The sequence below is a fragment of the Scylla paramamosain genome, chromosome 27, assembly GCF_035594125.1.
Source record: "Scylla paramamosain isolate STU-SP2022 chromosome 27, ASM3559412v1, whole genome shotgun sequence".
Classification (NCBI taxonomy): domain Eukaryota; kingdom Metazoa; phylum Arthropoda; class Malacostraca; order Decapoda; family Portunidae; genus Scylla; species Scylla paramamosain.
This window is the reverse complement of record NC_087177.1, coordinates 1,040,001-1,057,941: the sequence shown is the minus strand read 5'-3', so window position 1 is coordinate 1,057,941 and position 17,941 is coordinate 1,040,001. Positions and strand designations below refer to the sequence as shown.

Below are 17,941 nucleotides of genomic sequence, written 5' to 3'. Positions count from 1 at the left end.
TGTATCTACTGTTATATTATTATTGTTACTATTCAATCACTGTACATTACTACTACTACTACTACTACTACTACTACTACTACTATTACTACTACTACTTCGTAATATAATTGCATACTGCTGCCATCACAACCATTACTACACTATACTAATACTATTACTAATACAACTAATACTACTACTTGTGCTACTACTACTACTACTACTACTACAACTACTACTGTTGCTGGTGCTGTTACTACTACTTCCGCTGCTGTTGTTGCTGCTGCTACTACTACTACTACTACTACTACTACTACTACTACTACTCCACCGGATGTGGGAGAACAAATGGAAGCCAAGTTTCATGGACTTAATTTCATTTAGATGTTCCCAATGATATTAGTGGTATGCAGTAAGATATGGTTATCAAACATGTCAGCAAACATGTGTAGGTATGTGTACATTATAGAGCATGTGTGCAAATTATGAAAACATCACTGAAAACCCCTCTGAAATCCATTAGAGTCTCTTAAAAGTAGCTCGAAGATACTGTCTAAGATTCCTTCGTAAATTAATAAGTAAATTAAGTAATTAGCTAATTAATAATAATAATAATAATAATAATAATAATAATAATAATAATAATAGTAGTAGTAGTAGTAGTAGTAGTAGTAGTAGCAGCAGCAGTAGTAGTAGTAGTAGTAGTAGTAGTAGTAGTAGTAGTAGTAGTAGTAGTAGTAGTAGTAGTAGTAGTAGTAGTAGTAGTAGTAGTAAAAGTTAGATAAAAGCAAGGAAGAAATGACTTACTGTTCCTGCAGGCGAGCACTTAAAAATTTCTAGCAAGAAAAGAATAAGAGATCGTTGCTTTGATCTGGCGCACCTCTCTGCTTTCAATATTTGCATTGGGGACAGTCACACGTACAGAGCAAGGCACATAATATAATTATTTCAGCTGTTTAATATAACACAACACAAGACTTATATTCAATATGGTGCATGGTGACTCTAGTACCCACTCATTAATTCGCATCACGACTTTCTATGCCATTTACGAAAACAATCATTACAAGCCAAATCTCAGTAATTAATACCTGCCTTGGAGAAATGTTAAATTTTGCGTCACTGCGCCCCTGTGTACTTAACACTCCCACCCACTTTCCCACAAAGCAAAGGAGTTTTCAGTTGTTCCATACCAATACAATCATAGGAGTATGTAAAAACTTGTTACTTATTTAAAATAAAACTCTCAGATAAACTGATGCATCTTTTGAAGGTGACAATTATATACAAGTATGTAATGTAAGTGCAATAAAAGATTAATTGCAGGATATTTTCACACACACTCACACACACACATACACAAAAAAAAGAAAGAATAGATAGATGAATAAATAAATAGATAAATTAATTAATTAAATAAATTAAATAATAATAATAATAATAATAATAATAATAATAACAATAATAATAACAACAACAACATCAACAAAATAAGTTCATAAATAAATAAGTTATAGAGAGAACACAAATAGTTAAAAAAAAAATGACTAATGATCACACAGTAAAACATATATAAATAATACCAAAACATGAACCCATCCGTCTGAACCCCTTCCCTGCCTCACCAGTGGAATGCCAACGAGTGTGAACCATTGGCTATAATTTATGGCTGAGGATGATAGAGGGAAATAGGCGGGTATGTTTCGTATAGGGACTGCCATGTGTAGGCCTGCCGGATTCTTGGAGCTTCCTTTGTTTTCCTGTCATGTTCTTAATCCTCTCACTTTTTTTTTTATTTTATTTTTTTTATCCATTTATCTTAACTAGTCTATTCTGATTCAAGGAGACGGTTTTTGTTCCATTGATCCATCCTTTTTCATCTTTTGGTCTCGTATTCATCGTTCATTTTATCGACCGAATTCGCCATCATGTATTTTCAGATTTATTCATAACATTAGTTGATAACATGCGTCTTTTATCCATGACCAGAATGTTTTCGGGTTTACTTATCATCACATGTTCACTAGTAGTCAGAAGTCGAATTATTTTCTGCATTCACTAGTTTTTATGTTTTCTTTCAAACTCAAGTCCTCTGACAATCTAATAGCAAAACATGACAATTGATCAAAGGACTTGAGATTGAGGAATAAACGCCTCACACAGTGGAAGTAAGTGTGGCATGTAATTCGATTATTGATCACTGCCGTATAAAATAATGAACGCAAACCCTCCTCGATTCGATGGCGAGATCACTTACGTAGGTGAAACTTGGCTCTTCTTCAATCTGACTGTTCCAAGAGGCATGCTGAAGAGTGTCTCCATGTCCTCCAGGCTGACCCCCCTCGTCTCCGGCAGAATAAAGAAAAACACCACGAGAAACACGAAGTTAATGCCCGTCAGAATGTAAAACACTCCTGTAAACACAAAACAATGAAAGTAATAATAATAGTAATAACAACAACAACAACAACAACAACAACAACAACAACAACAACAACAACAACAATGATAATAATAATGCACATTAACAAAAATAAAAAATCGCACGCGCACGTGCGCTCACGTTATATATATATATATATATATATATATATATATATATATATATATATATATATATATATATATATATATATATATATATATATATATATATATATATATATATATATATATATATATATATATATATATATATATATATATATATATATATATATATATATATATATATATATATATATATATAATATTTCTACCTGTATATCTATATTAATGTTTATGCGTTTATTTATATAATAATTTTTTTTTTTTTTTTTTTCGTGAGCTGACCGTGTTTGAAGATACGTTCCATGAGGGTGAGGAAGACGAGGCTCAGGGACAGGCAGACCGTCCAGTTGACGCTGTTGGTAAGACTCGCGCACAGGGAGCGAGCCCACCCGGGGAAAATTTCAGCATTGATGGTCCACGTCAAGGGTCCAATCCCTGCCGAACGAGACCAGAAGTTTTCTTCACTCTCTTCTATGAATCAGTGGTAAGAAGTAAGCCATGTTCATTTAAAAATAAAAAAATAAATTCATGAGCATCGAGTAGCTAATGTTGTAAGGGTAAGTTTTAAAGACAGATTCTATAAATTACTGATTTTTTTTTTCTGCGCCTAGGCGAGATTATACGAAGCCGCGGGGCAGCGGGGAAAGAAAGGAAAGAAGCAATACGTCACCTGTGGTGTGTGTGTGTGTGTGTGTGTGTGTGTGTGTGTGTGTGTGTGTGTGTATACACACACACGTATACACACATACACACACTAAGATAAATCCACTTTTTCGATCAGGATTACTTGATTTAGTTCCTCGAACTTACGAACACACACGTATCTTGTGAACTGTTAATGCGAGCTGTCCCATGCTGAGTTAGATGTCATTGAATAAACTCTACTTTTGCTTACCAGTTATTTCATATACACCAGGAAGTATATATCAGCAAATATTACCTATAAAATAGAAGAAGAGGAAGAAAGAGAGGCCGAAGATGGTGAGCCATGCATTGGGATAAGGACACCACTTGTATGCGAAGGTGTACACCTTATCGTCTAGCAGCGTAACGTTGGAGCAGGGCCCGGACAAGGCGGTCTGAGTGTGAGTCAGATACGACAGTTTTTTAGTAAAACACACACACAACACACACACACACACACACACACACACACATACACCATATATATATATATATATATATATATATATATATATATATATATATATATATATATATATATATATATATATATATATATATATATATATATATATATATATATATATATATATATATATATATATATATATATATATATATATATATATATATATATATATATATATATATATTTAGTTTCATAACTAGAGTGCCTGTCCCCAAAAGCAAGGTTAAAAGGCTTATCAAAATTTAGAGAATAAGTATCTTGAAACTTTCCTCTTGAAAGAGTTCAAGTCATAGGAAGGAAGAGATACAGAAACAGGCAGGGAGTTCCAGAGTTTACCAGAAAAGAGATGAATGATTGTGAATTCTGGTTAATTCTTGCATTAGAAAGATGGACACAACAAGGGTGAGATGAAGTATAAAACCTTGTGCAGCGAAGCCTCTGTAGATCGGAAGGCATGCAGTTAACAAGATCAGAACAGTTAAAGCAGTATAAAATGACAAGAGATACAACATTGCGAGGATAAGAGAGAGGCTGAAAAGAGTCAGGTAGAGGAAAGGAGTTCATAAGACGAAATTCTTTTGATTTCACCCTGTCGCTCGTAGAAGAGCGGTATGAGTGAAACCCTCCAATACATTTGAAGTGTACTCCATACATAGACAAACAAGATCCATGTAGAGAGCTTTTGAGGGGGGGGGGAGGCGGTGAGAAAACTTGCGGAGACGATTCAGAATAGTTATGTCCACTAACGTTATAGTAGTCATCGGAGTCGGCCAGTACACACGCAGCGTCTTCAGGATTGCCCTGTCCGCCGCTGAAACAGTAGCCGCATTTGCCGTTGAATGTGCATTCTGCGCACCTGAAAGTAACAATAGCACTTCAGCTTAAAAATGTTAGGATATCTTGAAGAGTATCACTTATGCCTCAGGAGTTTAAGATTACCACAGCATGACACACACACACACACACACACACACACACACACACACACACACACACACACTACTAACTCACGTACGTTTGGGCATCACACTCCGGGTCTACAGGGGGGAGCTCGACGGCAGGGCTATGCACGTGTATCAGGGTGAAGACGATGGCCACGAACAGGAAAGATGTGGTGACGCCCATCAGAGAAGTCAGCACAAGAGCACGACGACCCACTCGCTCCACCAGCCCAAGCCCCACTGCCAATCCGACCAAGGCTGCACCAACCATGCCCGTCACTATCCACATGGCATTCGTTCGGTCCGCTATCCCGGTCATTGTGACGAGGGTGGCACTGTACACTCTGTTCACCCACAGGAATAACAGCGCCATCAGTTTCGCGTAGGAGGAATTTCGCGCAGAGTCTTTCAAAGAGTGCTCTTATTGCAATAAACACTGCTTTCATTACCCAATTTGCTTTACTGTATTGCAAATGAAACGCAATGACATTTCCTCAAAGAAAATTCGATATAAAATTAAGCAAACAACTGCATCATTACTTAACACTAAAAAGATCAAGCATACTGATAAGACCGAAATGCTCCTGCATCTAAACATACACACATACATACAAGCATTTAAACATACATACATATACATACACGTGTGCGTGTGTAATTCAACCCGGTCTCGAGAATCTGCTGGATTCCTGACCGCCAGTTATACCTTCCTGAGGAAAGCTAAGAACTTATGGTACTCTAATTTACTGGTGAGACCTTTCCCACACCACCACATCCTCTTTCTCAGGGAGGACTGGAACTGCTCGCTCATCAGTGAAAAATTGTTAGCGTATTGAGCACAACGCAACTGTGGCCTGTCAGGTGAGAGCCAGGGAAAACAGCAATACCACCGTACTAGTGAGCTGTGTGTGTGTGTGTGTGTGTGTGTGTGTGTGTGTGTGTGTGTGTGTGTGGCCCTATATCTCACAGGGGAAAGGTGGCTGGAACTCACATTATAGTGAAGAAAGCTGTTAAGGCTTGAGACATGTGGAGAAGGCTGCCCACGAGCAGCGCCCGACGCACTGGTGGCGACTTGAAGACTTGCACTAAGCCTCCCTGGACGGCACACAAACGAAGATATGAGTAATAGTATAATGTATCAAAAGAAACTGGCTGGTAGATAAACAGGGGTATTATGATGATGATGATGGTGGTGATGGAGGGTGTCATCATGTGCCAGGGTCTGAAAGTGTTGGTAAGTTCATATCTCAAGGTCAGATGATCCTCAAGACAGATCTGAGTCTAAATAGGCCTCAGGAGGTTTGATACTTTGGTACTCGAGACACTTGGTACCCAAACCACTTGGTTCCCAAAATCTCTCTAAACTCAAATGTCTGGACTACTGGTTTCGTTAAGGCAGCATGTGGATCCGCTCACACTAATATAATGTTTACCAAGCCATCCACTACTTCCTCAACCACTTCCACCCATCTACCTAGCTATTCAACCACACAACCACCCCCAAATCCACTGACCCACCCATCTATCCAACCAGTGACTCCCATCGATCGATCCATTCATCCACCCATTCACTCACCCAGCCATTCACTTATCCACTTAGTATTTACCCACCCACCAACCCATCCACTCATCCATCCACCTATCCACACAATCATTCACCCTCTCATCCACCTATCCACTCACTGACACCCCCCATCCACCCATCTACCTTCACACCTACCTATAACTCATTCATCCATCCATCCATCTATCTAATCATCCACACACTCACCTTTCCATCCACATATCAATCCATCCACCCATCCACTTATCCATACATCAGCGTAAAGATTTGATAATTAATTGCTCTTGGTGCTAGGGTACAAGAATTTCTTAAAAAAAAACCTCCCTGAATGGTGCATGAACTTAGAAAAAGTTGGGAGCCACTGGTTTAAAGTAAGCAACTACGAGGAAGAAAATTATTGGCAGAGTCGACACCAAACACCTAACTTCGTGACAGCTGTTTTTAGCAAGAGAAGTTAAATTTAAAGTTGATATTTTTAGTGATGGACAGTCTAAGTGTAGAGGAAGGAGGGTAGTTGAGTATCACTGTACAACTCAAGATTTTACCATACCCTATTCTGAGATAATAAAAAATCAGAAGTCGAGCGTTCTGTGGCTTCTCCGCATTATCTGTTCAATTTCTGCGGAGTTAGGCTATATATATATATATATATATATATATATATATATATATATATATATATATATATATATATATATATATATATATATATATATATATATATATATATATATATATATATATCACAAGACATTTATGGAAACCATTTCTGTCCACCTTCCCGGCGTTGTCGTTGACATCAGCCTTAATGGCATCCAGTTCGGCTGAAGAGGGGTAATCCTCCGACCGAAGGGAGAGTAGTGCCCCTCTGCCTTCCCTCACTCTGGAAGGCAAACTCTCGTCACTGCATTTCTTTTCCCAGCACTGATTTACAACTCTCTCTCTCTCTCTCTCTCTCTCTCTCTCTCTCTCTCTCTCTCTCTCTCTCTCTCTCTCTCTCCTTTGCACTTCATAATGCAAAATATTTTTTTTTTTTATATACATTGCCTTTTATTTAAAAATTCTCCCAAATACTACGTACGAGTATATAGATTGCTGCCTCAGCTTGTTAATCTACGCCTGCTACATCATTCACATGTCCCTCCACCTCTCACATGACAGAGACGAGCTACTACCTGCCCTTGGAGATCAGCCACCGGGGACTCTCAGGAGCAAAGAAGAAGAAGATGAACTGCACCAAGGACAAGAAGCTCCCAATCGCTGCCATATACCTGAAGGGCACTTCATTTCAGACTCAAGTGCTATTTTTAAGCGCGTAGCTTTGTAAATATCAACCGAATGTTGTATATATATTTATCTGCATATATTTATTCGCCAACTGTTGTTAATGTATTCAAATATATGGATATCCCAAATAGCATATTCCGGTAATAAAAAAAAAGTAAAAAAGTTCTTGTTCTCGTTATGGTGTCACATTTGAAGTGCATACAAAGATATATTGGAAACTGGGGAGGAGAATGTGAAAAAAAAAATAATAAATAAATAAAAATCAGGCACAAGGACAGATGAATGGAAGGGAGATGTGAAGAGAACAGTACCTCCAGCCCTTGGTGACGGTAGCGAAGCCGCCACCAACCAGTGTTCCTACTGCAAAGCCGACGCCATAGAAGAAGTAGTAGAGCAAGGTGATGTGTCCTCTCACTGCCGTCACCGATATCTCGCTCAGATATATTGGCGCACACATGCTAGACAGTCCTGCCGCAGGGATCTTGTTAGAGTGTGTGTGTGTGTGTGTGTGTGTTTCTTGAGAATAAGTAATAATTATGTGCTGTTAATCTTTTAATAACTACTGTCACGAACATGAAGATAAATAAAGGATAAAGAGTTCTTTATCATCACACAGGGACAGAAGCACTACATGTTACATCTGAAAATTTGTCAGTTTAGTCCTGCTTAATATCAACGTAACTCTGGCCCTTCCTCATTTTTTTTTTTTTTTATATAGGTAAAGCTCAAATATGACCATACATGTATGTGCATTATACAAGAGACGCGGACATTAAAAGAGAATGCTGAGCTTATGTTTCAAACTATAGTTGCGGTCACGGAGACTGAAGGATGTATCATCTTACTTTGGCAACCCACCCATCAACACTGAATCCGAAACCGTGCATGCGGTAAGCTTAAGAATATTTATCACAATCAAATCAAGCAGTAATTGCGAATACTGATACATACAATTAAGTTTGAGTTTGAAATTATGAAACAATTAACACCGCCGGTACATATATCTAAAGGTGACAAGTATTCCTAAAAGGCTGCCGAAACACGACAGTGCAACCTTCAGTCTTCATGACCGCGACTATAGTATGTCACAGTGGGTTCGATGACCTGGCAGTTCTCCATACAAGTACTGCTCCAAGGGTTAGTGTGCCTCGGTATGACCTGATTGCATTAAGAACGGCATTCCTCTGTACGGACCATTGCCCCAGTTTTCATCTAGATAGAAATGATATGCCACACGACAATCACGCAGCCCCTCATCATCTTTTGTCCTTGGAGTTATGGTGCTTGACGGAGTTTAACTGGCAAGAAACGTTCTCTTCCTTCAATTCCTTTTGTACCGTTGCATTTCTTTATTCTTATCTTCATATTTCCGACACTTGCATTCAATAATGATAACACGTGAATCACTTAGAGTTCGGAATAGTAAGGATCTCTCTCTCTCTCTCTCTCTCTCTCTCTCTCTCTCTCTCTCTCTCTCTCTCTCTCTCTCTCTCTCTCTCTCTCTCTCTCTTGTTGCGCTTTCTTGCAGTTATTGGTCTTGATCTCAGTTAAGATAATTATTTGTGTACTAACATAACATCAAAGAAATATATTTACGCTTCTAGAAACTGAGCCAAAAATAACTATAAATAAATTAATAGAATTGTACAACTGCCCATTATGCAGAAACAGGAGAGAAAACTGACCTAAACTCAGTCCAGTGAAGAGCCTTCCCACCATAATTTGTGTCCGAGTGTAGGACGAGGCCACTACCAAGGCTCCGATGATGTGGGAAACACTCGACGACATGATCACGAACTTCCGACCCAGCAAATCTGAAATCACGAGCGATGCATGCTGCAGATATAAAAACAATATTGTATGGACAATTGTGTTAGCAAAATGACGGCTCAGTAATGCAGGTTAGAGTATACAAGAACGAGACATGCAGCAAATCCTCACCTGCCACCTGACCCGCCGCCAGGTTGCCAAGGATGCCGGTGACATACATGATGCTGGCCACGATCTGAATCCATTTGGTCGACAAGCAGAGCTCCTCCCTGCCGAACACATGACACGGGTTGGGCTCGAAATCCTACCCAGACTTTTCCTCCTCTGATTGAATGACCCATGGTGAATAACACTCAGCAACACAAACACAAGGCGTCGTGCAATAGTAGTGTCAGAATGATATTAGCGGAGATTTGTAAATATACTATACATCTACAAAATATATCATAATCTTTCCAAGCATGAGGACACTGGTCTGGATTATTATGATTACCTTGACCCATTACATAGTTTTCCAGTCATATTTCTTTAGGATATTATCTCATTTTATTCTAAAGTATCAATTTATTAAACAAATACGAGTATTTAGGCAGTGTGCCAATTTTTGCATTTGTAGTATTTTTTGTCCGACTCGCAGTCATACTGAATACATTCAGTTATAAAAGATGAATAAAGCATGGAAAAAAACTTAACGTGCTGAATCGCAAAATCACCCTAGAACGAAGGGGACAAGTGAATGCTGATCATCCAACGAGGTAAAACTACACCTAAATGAATACACGGCTGTGTAGACTTTCTCTATCATACCTGATGTAGAGGAGGCAGGCGGCGAACACAACGGTCTCATAGCTGGACACGAAACCGCAAATGGACGCCAACAACCCTGTCACCACTAAGTGGGCGTTGATGCCGCTTTTCTCAGCCATTACTCAGAGAAATGTTGACCTGGAAGAAATGTGAGGCCTACGAAGGCAATGAAGTGACTAAGTGTGTGTGACGCAAGTAACGCCTAGTTATGATATTTACAAATCGTGGTTTGGTTTCTAGAAAATGTAATTTCATGTATGGAATCCACAGCTCACCTTCTAAATCTTCACAACATGAAGTCTGCCTGACAAGCTAATATTGCCCATGAACAGCGTCTATCAGGAAGTTTGAAACCACGATAGAATGCTGCCTTGCAACAGTACCCACTGCACATGTACACCGCCACAAATGTACGACAGTAACCACACACCTCTCACTCAACACTGGGGTCCAACGCTGCAACTCTCACTTATGGTGATGGAGATCGCTATCACTGAAATACTATGTCAATCTGAAAGGCAAATTGAGGCCATATCGGACGAACAGTGTGTGTGTGTGTGTGTGTGTGTGTGTGTGTGTGTGTGTGTGTGTGTGTGTTTAGAAAGACAAAAAGACAGCTAAACAAAAATGTTGATTATATCCAAGGTCGCCTCTGACCAAGTTGGGGCCCTAAGCGAAATTTTATTTGGAAGCCCCCTCTAAGCGCACCCCACGGTAGCGCACATGCACATCCGTTGCGCATATGCGCAAATGCGTCCCCTCGCGCAAAATGTGGCGCCCTATGGAAAATGAAGCGCGTGTTCTGCGTTTAAGGAGGGGCGGTCCTGATTATAGCCTCCTCTCGTATCCATGGAAACCTATACTATGGTATTTTTTTTTTTTTTTTCTAGACCTGATGTAGAAATGACAACACTGAAACGTAGTTACTAAAGTGTACAGTAAATTCGCAGGATTAACATCACATCTCACCCAGTCTATGTAAACAGATAAGGAAGAAAATGTGTTCCTTGGTCTTGTCGTTAAAGCAGAATTTAATGTGTCAGGACTGAGTTTGGCGCCACTGTGGTCAGTGTTACTTGTAAATTACATGGGTGAGTGTGAAATTCATAGACAGAGCTTACTATCCTACTGTAGCGAGGCTGTGCCCATGCTTTTATGTCGAAGGTGCGGTAAGAAGATGGTAAGGATACAAGGCTGGGAACATATCCTACTTGCCTATCATATCTCTCTATTAATCTTGACCTTGCACGGAGTTTGTTGTATGTTAGGTGTGATTGCTCAGGTTGCTCAGGTTCACTGGCCACCATGCATACTTTTTCGCATTCTTCGTGTGGTTTAATAGTTTTGAGTGTGTTGCCACAGTAATTTTATTATTATTATTATTATTATCATTGTAACTGAAGTTTTAATCTTTCCATGTGTCATTATTCAGCATTGTCAGAAAACGAAGGTATGAGAAAAACACTTAAACTAACTCGAACGATATTTTTCCATTATGTCATAAGGTTTTGCTTCGTTAGTGAATGCGCGCACCATCGCATCATCAAAAGAAATTACCGAAAGTGAAAAGAAGAAATGTAGGTTTTAACTTCAAAATCGAAGCAAAACCTGTTATCGACGCCATTATTTAAATCCTCATCATCGTTATAGAAAAGAAAATTTGTAAACATAAATGGACGTGCAAGACAAGGTGTTGTTTCAACATTTTGGCACAGGATGGTTATCTTATTATTTTTCCTGTAGTTAATTTTCTCTTTCTGATTATTTCATCAGTCTCTGATGAAATGATACTGTCACATTACCATGAACAATACTGACGGGGTGCTGACTGATTGGTAGCAGCAAGTGACGGCAGTGCTGGCGAGGCTGATATGTCTGATTTATGATTTTTTTCTTGACCCTTGAACTCGCCCTTCTGACTGCGTGACGATGTTAGACACCTCGTCTACCAGACACTGGATCTGGATATCTTTTAAATGCGGATTTTAACAGAGATTTGTGGGAGACTCATGAAGTGTAATAGAAATGAGAAAACAGGGGATTAGACTAAAGACACATAGCTGTATAATGGCGAGATGTTGAATGAATCGGTTGGAGAATAGGATCAGGCAGTCATCTGGGTGGTGAGAAACAGGGTGGCCGGGCGGGGATGTGGTTTGAGGTGACGGGATACTTGCGATCTGTTGGGAAAAAAAAAAAGATATATATATATATATATATATATATATATATATATATATATATATATATATATATATATATATATATATATATATATATATATATATATATATATATATATATGAGAAATGGTAATATCATTCAGAAACAAATAAAAGTGCAGTACATATTATAGAAGGTTTGGGATATCTAGAAATTACAGTGGAATTGTGGTGACTCTCAGCGAGCATTGGCGACAGGCAGTGTTGGTGGAAGCGCTCTGTCTTTGCTGTCAGTCTCCGCTCCATCAGCGATGACCGCGGTGCACAGCTCAGCTTTCCTGTGAACGACAAGAGTGAGTGGACATTCATGCCGTGGCTATTCAGCACTCCATCAGTGAGTGGTAGATAGTGGGAGGTAGGAGTCTTGTTGGATGGCAGGGTGGTATGGTAGATGAGGTGCTGTGTGGTAGCCTCTCTCGCCGATGTGCACGCCGTTCGGAGCCTCTCTAGTTCTTGGGATGTGGGTTCATTTTGGTTACTCACTTAGTTGTAATTTGACGATGAAGTGGAAGTGCTGGGCGACTGATCGTGGTAGCGGGGATGGGTAGAGCTACACGTTACGTACTAAGCACTACTGCTGAGTGGTGGACGGGAGACGACCCAAGGATGAAAAACAGTGCATAGTCTCTCATTCTTGTGACGAGCGATGTAGCAGCTGAACACTGTGGTTTTCTTTTTTTTTTTTCTTCTTCGTTTTAACGTGTGAAATAATCTGATCAAGGGCACAGAAATGAGAGAAACAAACCCGCTCAATATGCTATCCTCAAAAGAAAGAGAGAGAGAGAGAGAGAGAGAGAGAGAGAGAGAGAGAGAGAGAGAGAGAGAGAGAGAGAGAGAGAGAGAGAGAGAGAGAGAGAGAGAGAGGGAATATAGATAAAATAAAATAAATAAGTAAATAAATAAATAGAATAAATAAATGAATAAATAAAACAAAACAATAGTAATAATGCTGCTACTACTACTACTACTACTACTGCTACTACTACTACTACTACTACTACTACTACTACTACAACTACTACTACTACTACTACTACTACTACTACTACTACTACTACTACTACTACTACTAATAATAATAATAATAATAATAATAATAATAATAATAATAATAATAATAATGAAATACATCAGATAAAATAATAAAACAAAATAGAATAAAAGTACATTAGATGATACTGAAAAGTTGGCCAATTTGATCTTGATACACGTCTTTTGAAACCATTCAAGTCCTGGAAAGGATAAAAAATAGAAACAGTAACAGAGTCCTAGAGTTTTCCAATGAAAGGAATGAGAGTGAAGATACTGTTGGACAAAATAAGAGTGAGAATGAGAAGAGAGTTTCATGCAGTAAGGCTGCGGGAGGGGAGAATGAGACATGCAGTTGGCAAGTTCAGAGAGAGACGGTGAGGCATGCAACATTGCGGAAGTGACTAAGAGACTGAAGAAAGTCTATATATTGGGAGATAAATAGATAAATCAGTAGATGAGTAGATTGATAGATAGATAGATAGACTCATAGATAGATAGGTATATGTATAGATAGATATATAGGTATGTAGGTAGATAGATAAATAGATAGATAGATAGATAGATAGATAGGTAAATAGTTATAATCAATGGATAGGTGAATTGACAAAATAAATATCAATAAATAGATAGATTTCTAGGTTTAGATCTACCTTTCTATCAATCGATATTTATTTATGTATCTATATATCCCTTCATCTATCCAATGATTATATATGTCTACCTATCTATCTATTTATCTATCTGTCTACCAGCCTATCTATCTATCCATCTTCCAATAAATAGAGTTTCAGTCACTTCCGCAGTGCTGCATCTCTTACTTTCTCTATCTGAGCTGTAACACTTGGATCTATTTAGCTTTAACAGATAGATAAACAAGTATGTGGCAAGGTAGATAGGTATCTATTCTATAGGTAGGCAGCTATGTGAATTCAATATCAAGATAAATAAGCCAACAAAGAGTTACTCGAATAAAGTAAAGTAAAACGTATTTAGGAGGAATTCAGGAAAAAAAAAAAAAAAAACTGTCATGTGTGTTGTAACTGCCTTGTGGATCAGAAGCCAAAACATTGTGTGGTGTGCTTGTCTCACTTAGTGATAATAGCTGATAAGGAGAGGAGCTATCCAGCATATTGCGTGCGTACACATTGAGACTGGCGAGGAAGACAAGATGAGACCAACAGGATAGATTGTGAAGGTCATGAAGGAGGAATGGCTTCGTTGGTCTGTAATTTTGTTCTTGGTAACATGAGCACTTGCTTGTTTCTCAACCAGACTGGCCAAATTGCACGCTGCACCCGGTCTTGAGTGTCTTCTCTGGCTTGGGCTTCCTCAGTCTCGAAAACGCCCCTACATCACAGCCTCCTCGGAATTTGTCTCTCTACCCGCACCGCCAAATAATTAATTTTGTACTTTTTCCTAGTTTCTTATCTCAGTTTTTTTTTTTTATCGGACGCTAAACACAAAACAGGGAAAAAAAACACACACATCATGTAATCCAAGAACATAGCATGCTTCATATACACACAAAGATATCAAGATTCTGAGAAGTTAGTAACTGAGACGCAGAGCAAGAAGATAACGATAATCTCGAAGGACATATGGTGAATTACAGCTTAAGCATTTACGAGTATATTATATCATTATTACCCATATCTCTCGTAGTATTATAATGAGTACAGTTTCTATGCAGGTTACGTTGCCTCTTACATGTAGAATCTATTGGTATGGATAGTGATTCTCATGATAAATTATCTTAACACATATCAAGCATTTGTTTTATTGAATAAGTTTATTATTATTATTATTATTATTATTATTATTATTATTATTATTATTATTATTATTATTATTATTATTACTACTACTACTACTACTACTACTACTACTACTACTACTACTATTACTGCTGCTACCACTACTGCTACTACTACTACTACTACTACTACTACTACTACTACTACTACTACTACTACTATTTTGTTATTGTTGTTGTGGTTGTTGTTGTCATTGTTGTTGTTGTTGTTGGTGGTGGTGTTATAATAATAATAGTAATAATAATAATAATAATAATAATAATAATAATAATAATAATAATAACAACAACAACAACAACAACAACAACAACAACAACAACAACAACAACAACAACAACAACAATGACGGTGTTGTCTTTTCAGCGCCATAACAAATGTTTCGCCTGGCTCTCCAACACGCCACGCCAGGAGCGCCCACCACCAACACACCAAGATTTGATGCCATCACAGAAAGAAGTCATCAGCAACAAAATCACAGAGTTTAGTGGGCACCCATAATACTTCACAACAACAGCAGAAATAACTGATTTATCTAATTTAATTATTTTTTTTTTTATTAATGCATTTATTATTTTTTATTTATTATTTTTTTTTTTTTTGCAATCACGTAATTATTGTGACGCATGATTTTGTTGCTAGTTTCGTTAATAAAAAATGAAAAAAAAACTGCAATGGTTTTGTTATTGATAAACATTACAGTAATTAATTCTGGCAGGCGTACGAAAACTGACCTTTGACGAAGTGTGCGAACACGGGAAAAGGTTAAGAACCACTGCTGTACGTAGACTATGACTCTCATTGTAAACGTTTCAACGTATCATGTATATTGACTAATTAAACAGGCTTCTCCAGTTAATGGTTTTTTAAGAGTGTTTTCATGATTCTAGCAATAGAACCACAAGGATCCCGCATCCGCAATAACACCCAAGAGAACGCCACTTATAATCTCTGTTGCCTTAATTGAAAACGAACATGGTGATTTCGGTGACTGAAGTTCGAATCCTGACGGAAGCTGGCCATATTTCAAGCGAACACCGAGTAGCAGCAGCATACCCACATGCTTCCTATCAACCCTATTTTCCACGGCGAGTACAAAGAGAAGCTCTGGCAGGTGGCATGACCCTCTGCTAAGACGTCACCTTGAAAACTTGCCCGCACCACCACGACCGGAGGCCGACCATCTATGCCTTTACAAAAGTTTTAGGGGACAACCATCTAAGCGCATAAAAGAAGCTGCAGCACAACAGCTAGGAACTGTAGGCCAAGAAAAAAAATCATACACACGAGCCACATCATATAAACAAAAATTTTAACTTCTCTTCTCAATGTGTATAACGGCTTTGCGACATTGTCCACAATCTACTTACATTGTGAAGATTTCCTGGCACTATATTTCACTTGTACTCGTAGGTACCTGTGTCTGGTGCGAGCTGAATGTCAGTATGCGTAACAGCTCTCGGGAAAGAGGGATGTAAGCCGTTGTTGTCCCGGTAACAGGTTATCTATATTTGCTCACATCTCTGTTTCCCTTTAGGTTCGCAAACATGTGGAAAGGCCTCGAACATGTCTTGGGGGAGAGTGCTTACTTAGCGAGGAGGAGGGGAACCAGAAGCAAGCCTCCAGCCAATAACATGTCTGAGTGGCGACTGTGGGCGGGGATGCTTCACGTGATCATATCGTGGGACTCACTTGAGGATACGTATATATTGAGAGAGAGGCATGGATGTAAGTACATATTCTTCAGAGGATATGCAACGTCTTTGCATATACTCTTGTGTGTTGGCAGTTGCGATTTTTGTGCTACCCATGGTCACAGCGCTTTCGCCCTCCGCCCTTGTACTACTCTAGTTAATACGTGTGACACAGCTGAAGGACAGTAACATCAACAACTTTACCAAAAATGTAAGTAAAAGCATCCTGTTGGCTAATCTATAGTTCAGTTTATCCTTATGCTTTAATGCACTTGTGGAACAAATGGGTGAAAATGAGTGAGGTTTCACTTGCCTACACACACACACACACACACACACACTTAGAGAGAGAGAGAGAGAGAGAGAGAGAGAGAGAGAGAGAGAGAGAGAGAGAGAGAGAGAGAGAGAGAGAGAGAGAGAGAGAGACTATAACTAAAATACAGTCGATTGTTGGTTTATAGAAAGAATTTTCAATAGTAAAAAAAATGGCTGAGTATTTCTTACTCGTGAGTTCATCAACAAAAGAAATATAAAAAATAGTAATTTGCTTAAGTAAGATCCAGCATAATAAAAAGAAGAAAAGTGCAGCTAGCTAAAGAAAGAGCGAAAGCGTGCAGAATGCAGACAGCAAATCTAAAAATAAATAGATCATGAAAATTTTATAGTGAAGCTTTTCTGCATCTGTTATTCACATCCACCTTTCCTTCTTGTTGCAAATCTTACTACTTTCAATATATCCCAGGACAAGGTGAGTAATTACATTCTATAAACATAATGTTGATTTTTTGCCTTCTAAAGCTTTTACTTAATAGGATAGCTTATGGTTGTGGCTCCTGGCTTTTTTTTTTTTTTTTTCATTAGTCACGTAAGTTTGACTCATCGAATATGCACATATGTTACCCCGCTTACGGTGTCACATTCAGCATCCGAAATCTTTCGACTGTTCTCTTATTCTAGCATCTCTACATTATCCGCGAGAATTGCCATATTAGTTCCATCGATAGTTTACTGCGGCTTGTAACTAACACCGTTTTTGTTACGGTGAAAAATTTGGAGCTAACATGGATATTATACAAAAGCCATCGATAGAGTCAAATATAAGGAGGTAATTTAAAGCTACAAGTTAAC

At 38.4% G+C, this 17,941-nt stretch overlaps 1 protein-coding gene and 1 long non-coding RNA gene across 7 annotated transcripts in view; one reads left to right on the top strand and one right to left on the bottom strand.

The window, feature by feature from the left end:
* Window positions 1-907: 907 nt before the first annotated feature.
* On the bottom strand, window positions 908-16,782 carry LOC135114003 (proton myo-inositol cotransporter-like). Of its 5 annotated transcripts, none has more exons than XM_064029605.1 (15): window positions 16,490-16,629; window positions 12,436-12,554; window positions 10,330-12,234; window positions 10,055-10,210; window positions 9,419-9,516; window positions 9,163-9,291; window positions 7,789-7,945; window positions 7,366-7,461; window positions 6,968-7,073; window positions 5,618-5,721; window positions 4,701-4,970; window positions 4,433-4,541; window positions 3,473-3,611; window positions 2,815-2,967; window positions 908-2,396 (listed from the first exon to the last, which is right to left on the bottom strand). In XM_064029605.1, the coding sequence occupies exons 4-15, from the start codon at window positions 10,171-10,173 to the stop codon at window positions 2,236-2,238; spliced, it is 1,641 nt and encodes a 546-aa protein (XP_063885675.1). In that variant the 5' UTR covers window positions 10,174-10,210; window positions 10,330-12,234; window positions 12,436-12,554; window positions 16,490-16,629; the 3' UTR covers window positions 908-2,235. The 5 variants fall into 5 exon arrangements, with proteins under 5 accessions (XP_063885675.1, XP_063885677.1, XP_063885674.1 ...); XM_064029607.1 differs by having other exon boundaries at window positions 10,485-12,234; XM_064029604.1 differs by lacking the exon at window positions 16,490-16,629 and adding an exon at window positions 16,709-16,782 and having other exon boundaries at window positions 10,055-12,234.
* A 169-nt stretch (window positions 16,783-16,951) lies between these two features.
* The window catches only part of LOC135114005 (uncharacterized), a 2,134-nt gene continuing 1,144 nt past the window's right edge, over window positions 16,952-17,941 (top strand). The window contains exon 1 of one of the 2 annotated variants that reach the window (XR_010275171.1): window positions 16,952-17,024. This is a non-coding gene — a long non-coding RNA (uncharacterized LOC135114005). The remainder of the gene's footprint in view (window positions 17,025-17,941) is intronic. The other variant, XR_010275172.1, reaches the window with a different exon arrangement.